General features: G+C 33.0%; 1 protein-coding gene across 6 annotated transcripts in view; it reads right to left on the reverse strand.

The window, feature by feature from the left end:
- LOC141447143 (transmembrane protein 47) overlaps positions 1-12,497 on the reverse strand; it is a 320,333-nt gene that overhangs the window by 96,409 nt on the left and 211,427 nt on the right. For 3 of the 6 annotated variants that reach the window (XM_074114383.1, XM_074114384.1, XM_074114386.1), the window contains one exon: positions 5,951-6,030. The exons of the other annotated variants lie outside the window; for them this stretch is intronic. In XM_074114383.1, the coding sequence (XP_073970484.1) occupies positions 5,951-5,995 (45 nt within the window). In that variant the 5' untranslated portion in view covers positions 5,996-6,030. The remainder of the gene's footprint in view (positions 1-5,950; positions 6,031-12,497) is intronic. 6 annotated transcript variants of the gene reach the window in all.

Here is a 12,497-nt window from a genome sequence, read left to right on the forward strand (position 1 = left end):
AATACAAAAATTAACAAACAAATAAATAAATAAGCCACAAATACGATAAGTGAATTCAAAAATTAACAAACAAATAAATAAATAAGCCACAAATACGATAAGTGAATACAAAAATTAATAAACAAATAAATAAATATGCCACAAATACGATAAGTGAATACAAAAATTAATAAACAAACAAATAAATAAGCCACAAATATGATAATTGAATACAAAAATTAACAAACAATAAATAAATAAGCCACAAATACGATAAGTGAATACAAAAATTAACAAACAAATAAATAAATAAGCCACAAATACGATAAGTGAGTACAAAAATTAACAAAGAGATAAATAAATTAGCCGACAGGGCTGAGGCCTCTTCATAAAGAAGATAAACATCTCTTTATTTACTGACAAATTAGCCTCAAAGCGAAAATAAAATTATTATTACTAATAACTATTCCCCGATAAAATAGAATAGCTCAGCTGTTTATAAGATTGAATAACCAGATATATAGTTTTGTTGAGATAAATTACTATTAATGTAGTATAGAGTCCAAGTAAACTATTACTCCAACAAACACAGTGACGTGGTGGTCGAGCCTCCGTTTGTTGACAGATCAGTTCTACTTGAAATGACGTTTATCTCCCGCTAATTAGTACGTCATAAAACCTACCTGGACAAGAATATTCCAAACTGGGCAGATTTTAATCAGTCAATTCTTTTTATTCGCTTATATTACCGATTCGGCTCGATAGATTTTTTCCAAATTTCACACAAATAACAAAAGCACATTAAATTTAAAGTCTGCAAATTTTCAGCACACAGAAACTCCTAAAACTTAGTAAACTGTTGAATTTAAACGGATACGAAGTGAACACGTTAAAAGAGCACTCCCCACTCCTATTTTATCGGGGAATAGTTATTAGTAATAATAATTTTATTTTCGCTTTGAGGCTATAATTTCTCAACATGGGAAGTGAGATTGCTGAACAACTCAAAAAACTACGCTTGGATTTAAAAGCCGACATGGAAGAGAGTAGATCGAAAACTTTAAATGAATTAAAGCAGTACTTTGAAGTCTTGGAAAATAGAGTTAAGATAGTCGAAACGAAAATGGATACTCTCGATCGCGAACTGAGAAAAAGGAACGTAGTTATATTTGGAGCTGTCGATGAAATGGTGGACTATTGGGAATTGGAAAGTTTTGTCTGCAACTTTTTTGCTAATAAATTGGAGTTAAATATTGGCAGAACGGATATTGACTTTGTTAGACGTTTAGGTAAACGAGATGGTAGTAGGAATCGTCCGATTCTCGTAGGACTGGCTGCTTTCCGTTCTAAATTAATGATTATGCAAAATGTTTTTAAGTTGAAAGGCTCTAATTTTTCGATTTCGCATGATTTTCCAAAAGATGTAATCGAAACTCGCAAGAGCTTACGACCGAAGCTTGTCCAGGCCCGAAGAGAGGGAAAATTTGCTGTTATAAAATATAATAAACTGGTGATAAAAGATAGCTATGATCCTCTTTTAAATAGGAAAAGAATGATGTCGGCCTCTCCTCCTAGTAAAGATCAATTATTGCTGAATAAGGATAACAAGCTAGATACTACTAAACGGAACAAACTGGAACCAGACCAGAATATTATTCCGAACAGTAATTCTGAACTGTCTGATTATACTCATACCCCCAGAAGTGTGCAGTGTATAGATCGGAAAACTTCAGTGTCAGACTCTTAGCAACTACGGCAGCGGATTGGTCGACTGGATATTTTAAGTTACAATATAGCTGGATTGAAAAGGGTTTTATCTAATAGGAACTTCATTTCGTACGTTGTCAAATTTGATATTTTTATGATTTTCGAAACTCATATTGAAGAGAAGGATATAAATAAATTCACCAACTTGTTTCCGGGATTCGTATTGAAGTGGGTAACAGCATCTAGAAAAGCTGCAATGGGGAGAGCTTCTGGTGGTTCATTGTATGGTATAAAAGTTAACAGTGCAATTTCTCAGTGTGCTAGCTTTGTTAAATTGTCGGGCAGAGATGTGATTTGTGTAAACATATGTAGCGATTGTTTTTATATTGTTCCAGTGTATTTAAACCCTACTGCATGGGAATTAGATTTTAAAAAATTATCTGATATCCTTTATGGTAATAGTAATTTAAAATTTTGTTTGGTTGGAGACTTTAACAGCAGGACTGGGTGCCTGCAACGAATTTCAAAACATTGTTTAAACTCAAGGTCATTAGTGGAGAATTTTTATAGGAGATCTAAAGATAACGTTGTTAATAAAAATGGTAAAGCCTTACTGGAGTTATTAGAAGATTTTAGTCTAATTATTTTGAATGGACGTGTGAAAGGTGATTTGGAGGGGGATCTTACTTACATTAGCAACCACGGTTCGTCAGTCATTGATTACTGCTGCATTAGTGCAGATGTTATTCATTATATTTCTAATTTTCAAATCAAAACTCAAATTTTTTCAGATCACCTGCCTTTAGAGATAACTTGTGACATTAGCGTAAAAGAGCCCAAAAGTGTTCCTATTCCTATACCTAAACTAATATGGCGTCATGGGAAAAACTTAAAGGATGTATACCAATACAAATTAGATAAAATGCTAAATTCCATGATATTAATTACGGACAACACTGATTCTAAAATAAACTTTCTTATAAATCTTATTATGTTAGCTGCCAATTTTAACCCTAAGCCAAAGCAGAAATATGATTATTGTGAAAAATGGTTTGACAGAGAATGTTTTAACTCTCGGAAGTTATCGTTTCAGAGTCTAAGAAAGTATCGGAAGTCTAATCAGTTAAGCGATAAACTGGTCTATCTGAAGTATAATTATGACTTTAAAAAATTGTGTGAGTTAAAGAAAAGTCAGTTTAATTATAAGATATTAAATCAGATAAATAATAGCTATAATAGTAAAGAGTTTTGGCAGGCGGTGAGATCTCTTAAGGGTACGAATTACAAATCTCATAGTATATCATTGGATGAATGGACTAAGTATTTTCAAGATCTATATAACCCCTCTTTGAGTATGAGTAGAATGCAGTATGCTGCGCCTTTTATACAAAATACAAAATATGATGCGCCATTTACTATGTCAGAGTTGGAAGTGGTACTATCTAGGGCTCGATGTGGAAAAACGCCTGGCCTTGATGGTGTTCCATATGAACATTTTAAAAACGCACCTCACACTTTTCTAAAATTATTACTAGATGTATTTAATGAAATATTTGATTTTGGTAAAGTTCCATCTAGCTTTAGAAAATCAGTTGTTTTTCCTCTTTTAAAAAAAGGAAACTGTAATGAGGTTTCAAATTACAGAGGAATTTCTTTTAATAATGTTGTTGGCAAAGTATATGCTGGTCTAATTCTAGAAAGGCTAACAGAGTGGGCTAACAACGGTATTCTAAATGAGTTTCAAGCAGGATTCCGGAAAAATTACTCCACTATTGACAATATTTTCACATTGGTTAACCTAGTAAAGCTGAAGCTAAGTGCTAAGAGGCAGAAAGTCTACGCCTTTTTTGTTGATTTCGCTGCTGCCTTTGATTCTGTTGACCGATATGCTTTATTTTTTAAACTTAATAGTTTGGGTCTGTCCACAAAGGTTATCCGAAGTGTTGAGGCACTTCTCTCAGATACGGTAGGCTGCGTTTGGGGTCCGGAGGGAAGAGGCTCTGAGTTCAATATGGAAATGGGAGTTAAACAGGGTTGTGTGCTTAGCCCCCTCCTTTTCTCTTTATTCATCAATGATATTGAGGAGTGTCTGGACGGGGGTGGTGTGCTTGTTGGCTCCAAAAGAGTAAAGTTGTTAGCATTTGCTGACGATATAGTGCTTCTTGCCTCCGAGCCCCAAACACTGCAAAGAATGATTAACTCTCTTTGTAACTACACGCAGTTATGGAACTTGAAAATAAACATGAAGAAATCTAAGATTATTGTTTTTAGGAATGGAGGAAGGCCTGCAAAACGAGAGAAATGGTTCTGCCATAATGAAGTTGTAGAAACGGTAAATGAGTACAAGTACTTGGGCGTGACATTGACTTCTAGATTGTCATTTGTAAAGCATATTAAAAGTAATGTGTCTAAAGCTAAACAAGGGCTGAACACGTTATGGAGTCGACTTATAGAAAATAATAGTATAAAGTATTATTCGAAACTAAAATTATTTAACAGTGTAAGTCGCTCTATGGCTTGTTATGGGGCCCAGGTTTGGGGAGGAGACCAATATGAAGATCTAGAAAAGCTATACCGTTTCTTTATTAAAAAAGTGTTTAAACTGCCATTATTTGTCCCATCTGCCTTTATTTATTGTGAAACTGGTTACCTTCCAATTTATACTCACACCCTCAAATTACAATTAAAATACATTGTTAAAGTTTTTGCTATGAGTGACAACAGGTTACCAAAAGTAGTTGCGACCCAAATTGTTTCTAAGAAGCTTTTTTGGTTTCTAGAAATCATCAACCTTTTAAAAAAAATGTCATATAAACTTTGAATGTAATACTAACAATATAACCTCATGGAACAATATTTTTAATAAATTAGTCAAATGTGTCCAACTACAATTTAAAGAGGAATTTATGCAGAAAGCTTTGGAACTCGATTCCTATAACATTTATAAAGAGCTTAATTTTAGCTTAGGTAACAAACATTACTTCAATTGTAGTTTATCATTGGAGCAAGTCAGGTGGATAATTAAGGCTCGAGCTGGTTTATTGTATTTAGGTAGTTCTCCGCCATACCACCATGATAATACCGAAGAAGTTTGTCTCTTATGTAATGACCTAATGCTTGATCGAATGTACCATATATTGGTAGTTTGTTCTAGACTGAGTGAGGTCAGACTAAAATATTTTAGGAATATTTCTATAACAAATGTGGAAATATTAGAAATATTAAATGGTTCTGATTGGCCTCGGTTAGCACAATATTGTAAAGCAATAAGTATATACGGTTCTAGTATTGGTTAAATTGCATAATAGAAATAAATGTTAGATTTATAGGGTAATCCATTACTTTCTGAAAAAGGTTATTATTAATTATTCGCAAATGATTTTTTGAAAACTTTTATTTACCTAAATTTTTTTAACTTTCTGGTTTCTTTAATAATAATAATAATAATAATAAGAATTAATAATAAAAAGAAAAAAAAAGAAAAGAAAATTGTATTAACCACTCCGCCGACGGTCATTGACCATGGCAGATGTCTTTATAATTATTTTGTACACCCAGGAATGTATTTTATTTTTATTTTTATTTTAATAAATAAAGACTGTATAAATAAAATACTGACAAATTATTTTTCCATAAATAAAAACTTTCTAAACAGAAGTAGGTAAATCAAGCTACAAAAAACAATAAAGAAAAATTTGTATCAATTTGACAATCAATAAAATCAATTTGACAATTTTTCTTCCGCCACTATTACCTTATTTTATCTACTTATATTTATTTTATTATTATTATTATCATTGTTTTTCAAATGGTTAGCGAAGTAAAACGATAATTATTTTATTATTAAATTTTGTTTAATTTCTTTTCTAGCTTTTAATTAATTATTTTTTTCCCAATATTATTATTGCCTAGAGATAACCCAGGGAGCCGCCATTACTATTTTCAGCTGCTAATTTTTCCTAAACTTTTCTGCTTCTTCAATATTTCCTTCAATACTCACAAAATAACTTCTTCTTTGCTACTTCTAGATTATTTTTGGAGAAGTTTTTGTTTCGTCGGAAATTTAATTACAAGAAAATAAACTACAACGTATTGGGATGATTAAAATTATCGAAACCAAAAGTGGAAATATCTACCACAAAGAAGAATCGATCACAGACAGAGATAAAGGACCACAGCTGGGCATTTAAACAAAAGATTACAAACAAAAACTTAAGATTAAAAAAGTAACGATATATTTTTTTTGAAAAACAATAAAACTTACTTTAGACATTCGGATTGGTCTTTTTTTTGGCGTTCTAGAAGGCATTGTATTAATTTTCCAAAAGAGGGGGATCAGCTTACCTGTAACAAAACAAAAGCAAATAATTATTAAGGTGTAAAAACTATTATTATACTATTATGCTGTAATTAAAATGAAATAATAATTTTGGCTTTCGACCGTTATTAATTAATGATTTTGGGGAATATTGAGGTGCGCTCAATAAATTCACAAGACAAATTTCTGTCTTCATACCAACCTTTCGGTTAATATATATTACCTTCTTCAGGTTATTGTAAAATTTATGAACTTTAATGTTAAGGCTACATCATCATTACTGTTGTTGAAAGAAATTTGTTTGTGGATTTATTGACCGCACCTCAATTTTTCCCCCCAAAAATCATTAAAGAAAGAAGTGAAAAACAAGGCAAAAGCTATGTGTAAAAATCAAATAACTAGAGTAATAAATAGCTCTTATCCTAGACAATATTTAGTACAGTTTACAAAAAAACGATGTAAGTTTCGTCTGATAAAAGATTCTTAATTGCTTATCATACCGGTGCACATAGAAGTGCATCCTTACATCAGTAATCAGTAACTTTTAGGCGAATTTAAAACTGTTTCACGTTAACTATTATTAATGTAAACAGACTCAACTCTCTGTAGCAATATTTACCAACAGTAAATGCATTTTTTTTATTATAAATATAGTAAAAATAGACGCCCAGACGTACTGCTAAGAATATTCTTTAATTCTACGTCTACCCTTTTTTACAAATACTGAGTGATTTGCGATTCACTCAAAGAATTTGTAGCGAAATAACAACGGATTCACAATTCGAGAAAACTAATATAATATGTCAAAAATTTGACCAACGAGCTTGGTTTATATCATACTTATCCTCAAACGAATGCACCGAGAAAGAAGTATGCATGTAGGGGAGCCGCTATTATTAAAAACTTAATCAATACCTTTTTATGAGATGTCCCAGTATAATATGAGGGAAACGATTAGCTTATAGTGTACTAGATTCCAATGTGAAGTTCCTGAGTTTGAATTTAGCTGTAGATGTGGTCATGTAATAGACATGTCTTTCGGAATGAAGATTTCTCTGTTTCAATGGTAAATAATGAGGACTCATTGTCCAAAAACCAACTCCAGAAGAAACTGAAAATCAGCCGACCCTATTCCATCGACTCTAGGACAACACCTGCACAAATCGTCACAAATCCAGGAAATTGAAACACTTGCTGTTGATATTATTGTCTCAGATTCAGTCCCCAAATTTCCACGTCAGACTACGATAGAAATAAAGGGAAATTTGAATTTGCTAGCTCCATTTCTACGTCCAAATATATTTATTTGAAAATAAACCATATATTTATTTAATTTTAGCTCGAGGTACGACTTAAGCGGTAGGTGGTACGGCTTAAGGTACTGGTTTCCTTAGTCGTACCGATTTCAATTTTACTTTTAGGATTTTAAGGACAAAGTGCGCAGACTACTTAATTTTTTTGCAATAAATAAAAGCAGGGTTTACTAAGGTTTCCAGTGATACCCTTAAGTATGTACATAGTTACTAATATATTCTCTGATTTCTGAGCAGCTTTTTCAAGAGGTACGCCTTGAGTAACCTTACCCTATATATGAAAGATAAAGATTTCCAAAAATAGATGCTATATAAGACACCAAAACAAGATTACTTCTTTAATCATCACAGAACATTTATAAAAGAACTATTCGTGCAGAAATTTATTCTTTAGCGGGGAAGACAAAAGAAAAAACAAATGGATCAAGACTGCTCTTATAGAACATTAAGAAAAAGGAGTTAAGGATGTAAAGACAGATGTCTGTAGACAGACCTTCTTGTAAGATATAAACTCCTTGTATGCAAGCATCGCGTAGCATATTACTCAAAGTAAAGTATTCTAATCCTGAAGGACTTGTAAGGAGCATGAGCCTTATACAGTGTAAGGCTAAGGCCTGCGATATATTTATCATGCTGGATCTAAGGGAAACAAGGGAAAAGTAGATAAAACAAGTTTTTTCCAAGATAAATCGACATTGGACTAAAGCCTCTAGATGTTTACTTACTTCTAGTTTTCTACTAACACAAACCCATCTAAATTTTCTTACTGTTATTAATGGATGATATGCAATAGCTTACTTCAAATAACATTTAGTACAACAAATTTATGCTTTCTCTGTTCTCGAGAACAGTAGGAGAGACTCTTTGGTTTTTGCAATCAAAGAATGGCGCAATTCGATCACGCAAAATCATTAGCTATTCCCGTTCTTTGTTTATTTTACTTCTACAAATCGTGCAGTCAAATGCACAATTGGATGCGCGATCGGTACATTTCTTCGTTACAACTAGATAAAAGTAATAAGCATATCCAAAACAGGGAAGGGATTAGCTATGCGGTTAGCGTATTGGATTTCCAACGCGGAGATCCCGGGTTCGAATCCAGCTGCTGACCCTTGGATTTTTCTACTTGCAGCTCACTGTCCGATGATGGACATTCTTCCCTCTACTTCTTTTCCCATCACCGGTACTCAGGGTTCTTTAAGGGCCGTTCCTATCCTCTCGGATATACCCTTCATCGCTTTACAAACAACTCGGGTGTCCATATCCACTCTCTTAGCGACTCAAGGATGTGTTGTTTGCCTCTCTTTTCATGCTACCCTCTTTTAGCCATTTTCTTTCTAAAGATTTCTTTCGCCCTTACTAAGTTGAAGTGTAGCAAACAAACAAAATAAAACTAAAGGCCAGACAGAAGATAAAGAAGTGTCCTTATATTCAGAAATTGAGTGTCCAAAAACCACAAAGTTGTACAGAAAATATTTTTATATCTCAAAATCACAAGATATTTATGGTAAAAATACTGTTTTGCCCTTCGGATGAAACCTAGTTATACTTATATTTATTTATTTTTCTTTTAATAAATCTTGTGTTAATGTCAGTTATTTTACTTACAGAAATAACCCAAGTTATTTACTAACAAATAACCCATTCAACTAACATTATACAGTTCATATACGTGTATGTGGAGGAGTGGTCGAAACTTCGGGAGGTGATTCAGCAGCTCAAATGCAACAAAAAATGTTCTCTTCATTTTTCCGATTCTCAATAGTGTCCCAAGATATTTGCATTTTTAACTTTTCCGTCGATATTCGCGTTTTCCGCCATAAAAACGGCCGTAACTTTTCTATCCTTTATCCTACAACAAATCTACTTATTCCAAACGAAAGAGCATTAAATTTCCTATAAATTTGCTTGGTACAGAGTCTCAAAACCTTTCTTATAACAATGAAATTTTTGCTTTAATGTCTAAAAAATTCGTTCTCGATGATTTTTGTTAATTTGCCACAATTCTTTCCCACTTCCTTGTTTGAGTAGATCGAACAATTTTTGTAGCAAATTTAGCTAGACACCTCCCTATAGGAAGTACTTTTTTACTAATGTGTTTTATTGCTACTTTATTTTTTACTTCCGTTTTATTAAATAATAATTGTTCTAATATAAAATGGTAACTAAAATGGTAAAAATTGACATTTGAGTAAATTAGTAATGAAAAGTCAGTTCGCAAAATCCCAGTTTTCTGCATTTACACCCCTCTGTTCCGGGGTAGGGTTTTATTAAAAACCAAAAAGATCCATTTGGTCTTGAAGCTCAATAAATGCGCAACTTTTTCTGAAAGTATGTGACTCCTTGAATCATTAATCATTTAAAAAAATGCAGTTAAAAATTTTAACAAAAATCATCGAGGACGAATTTTTTAGACATTAAAAGTAAAAATGTCATTGTTACAAGAAACGTTTTGAGGCTCTGTATTAAGCAAATTTATAGGAAATTTAATGCTCTTTTGTTTGGAATAAGCAGACTTGTTGTAGGATAAAGGCTAGAAAAGTTACGGCCATTTTTATGGTGAAAAACGTGAATATCGGCTGAAAAGTTAAAAATGCAAATATCTTGGACACTGTTGAGAATCGGGCCAAAGTGAAGAGAATATTTTCTGTTGCATTTGAGCTGCTGAATCACCTCCCGAAGTTTCGACCACTCCTCCGCATACACCCTGTACACAGGGTGTCCCATTTAAACGGGCCACTTTTGAAATAACTCTTAAACGAAGGAAGATATCTAAAAAAAACGAACATAAAGTTTGGCGAAGTATTTTCTCTCTAGTTGTTGATGGTGTTAGTGTTTTTCCGATTTTATTGCCGCCTTGCCCCTTAAATCGGAAGTAGAAAATGGCGATTACCTTTTGACCCCCACTTTGGACTGCTGTATTTAAAACTATTTTTAAAAAAAAGAAGAAAAATGCTGTTAATTTCACTTCAATGTTTCAATCCGTTGCCGAGATATTCAATCATAAAGATTCAATTTTCGTCCTTTTTTCCTATTTCTCTGTTTCAAAAACTAAAATTAATATAGGATTTCCTTATTAATCTCTAATAAATCAAAACTTAAAGTCATCAGGGACTTAAAAATCAGGTAAATCATCATTAAAACAAAAGAAAATATCTCCCTTCGTTTAAGAGTTATTTCAAAAGTGCCCCGTTTAAGTGGGGCACCCTGAATATTAGGGCAATCTCAAGAATGGTCGAGATTACATCACGATGGCAATGCTGGACATTAGAGCGATATGGGCGGAAACCTAAAATTGAGGAAGGGAAGTCTACCCCTATACTTCCGCCTAATTATTTAATTTTATTATTGACTAATAAGCATCCTGTAGACAGTATCAAACTGGTTTCAAAGATAATAAACCAAACAAATTTGTCTCTTCGTAGGTTCCAGAAAGAAGACCTACATCTTATTAAAACTAAACAACTATGAAGTCCCCTGGAAACCAAAGATTGGACGCTACCTGGACGTAATTCTTGATAGTATACTGAAACAGTTACACCCAATTATTTAACAGAGGCAAACATATCGCTAAACACTTCTGGCATTGTATTGCTCTACAAAACGCTTCTTAGGCCTCTTTTAACATCTAGCCTGTCCAGTCTAGATTGCAGCTAGCACAAAACATTGACAAAAAGGCTACAGACTTTCCAAAATAATGTACAGAACGCCCCCATGGTTTACTATTCAAACATGCCCAAACTAACCGACAAACCGTAAAAGTGAAAGATTTTGAGTGATAAACCAATTTTAGAAATTTGAAGGCATTGCCAAAGTTACTCTTTCTGTTTTTTAGACAAAATTTAATCCTAAAATATTTAAGATCCTTTTTAATTACTACCATATTTGCCCGATCCTAAGCTGTTCCTGATTGTAAGTCCTACAAGTTTTTTATTGGTAAAAAGAAGAGCAAAAAAAACTGTGGCTCTGTCATGGACACGGCCGTGTGTTGTACCTGAATACGTTTACGTAACGGGTTATATTTTTTATAATATAATAATAATATATTATTAAGCAGCAGTGTTTTTCTTTTGTTAGCTTCAATGAGCGCAGAAAGCATAGACGATCACACACTTCACACTTACGTCCGAATGGTTGTTGACAAACGTTGTAGTGAAACGTGCACTAGCTGCTGCCCAATGTGTCTTCATAATCGACCGATCGAACATAATCTATGCCTATACAGTCCGTTGTCGATGTAGAAGCGATTTCATCATCCACTTGCATAATTTCAACCGTCCCACCGTCGTTGATCCGCTCGGCCGCATTCATTCTTTTACGTTCCCGGCACAGCTTGACTCGGTCAAATGATGTTTTATTATTACCATTAGATTGTTCTTGAGAAGCTCTTTCCAACTGTATAAGATCTCTGTATTTGGTTTTTGTTTTTCGACGCGTATAGGGTGACATTATACATTTTTGACAATATTTTTTTATTCTAATACCTTATTATATTCACTGTCACTATTTTACACTATTGTTTTATATACAATCGATAGATTGTAACGATTAAAACTTAAACGAACATCGTAGCTTCTCCGAGTCAAAAGTTATAATAATTCCAAATCTCGATACGCAGCAAAATGATCTCAAAATGGCGGCGCTTCCCCCTCCACCGCGCGCGATGCTTATCGTAATGATCCTTTAGCTATCCAGTGGTATAATTTAATTTTGGATGTAGACGATAGATTCGAAACTATAATGCCAAACTGTATCCCCCGATTTTGTTATCATTAGGTTTTTTGGATTGCCTCCATATGATAGCAAATTTAAAGACGTATTCACGTCAAAAACAAAATACTAATAACTTCAGATCTTAATGATTGGTTTCCTCTAAAAAAGAGAATGTTAAATATGTTTGTCTAAAAATTATGTAATTAAATCATCCGCTAACTGAAAACAATATCCTGGCTCCTAATAAACATTGCTAAGGGTAATTAAAACAACGGAAACAGAGAGATTTTAGTTTGCTTTTTTGTATTGTTTTAAAGGAAACTAAGGTAATCAAGATATTATACTAGGGAGAAGCTAAATAGAAACAAAACCAACATTAAATTTCACAATTAATAAAAGAAGTCTAATTAACGATGTTAAATACTAAACTAGGCCTTTATACTTTGGAGAACTCAAGACAAAGTAAT

The sequence above is a fragment of the Rhodnius prolixus genome, unplaced genomic scaffold, assembly GCF_049639745.1.
Source record: "Rhodnius prolixus isolate KJV_2025 unplaced genomic scaffold, Rpr scaffold_7, whole genome shotgun sequence".
NCBI lineage: Eukaryota > Metazoa > Arthropoda > Insecta > Hemiptera > Reduviidae > Rhodnius > Rhodnius prolixus.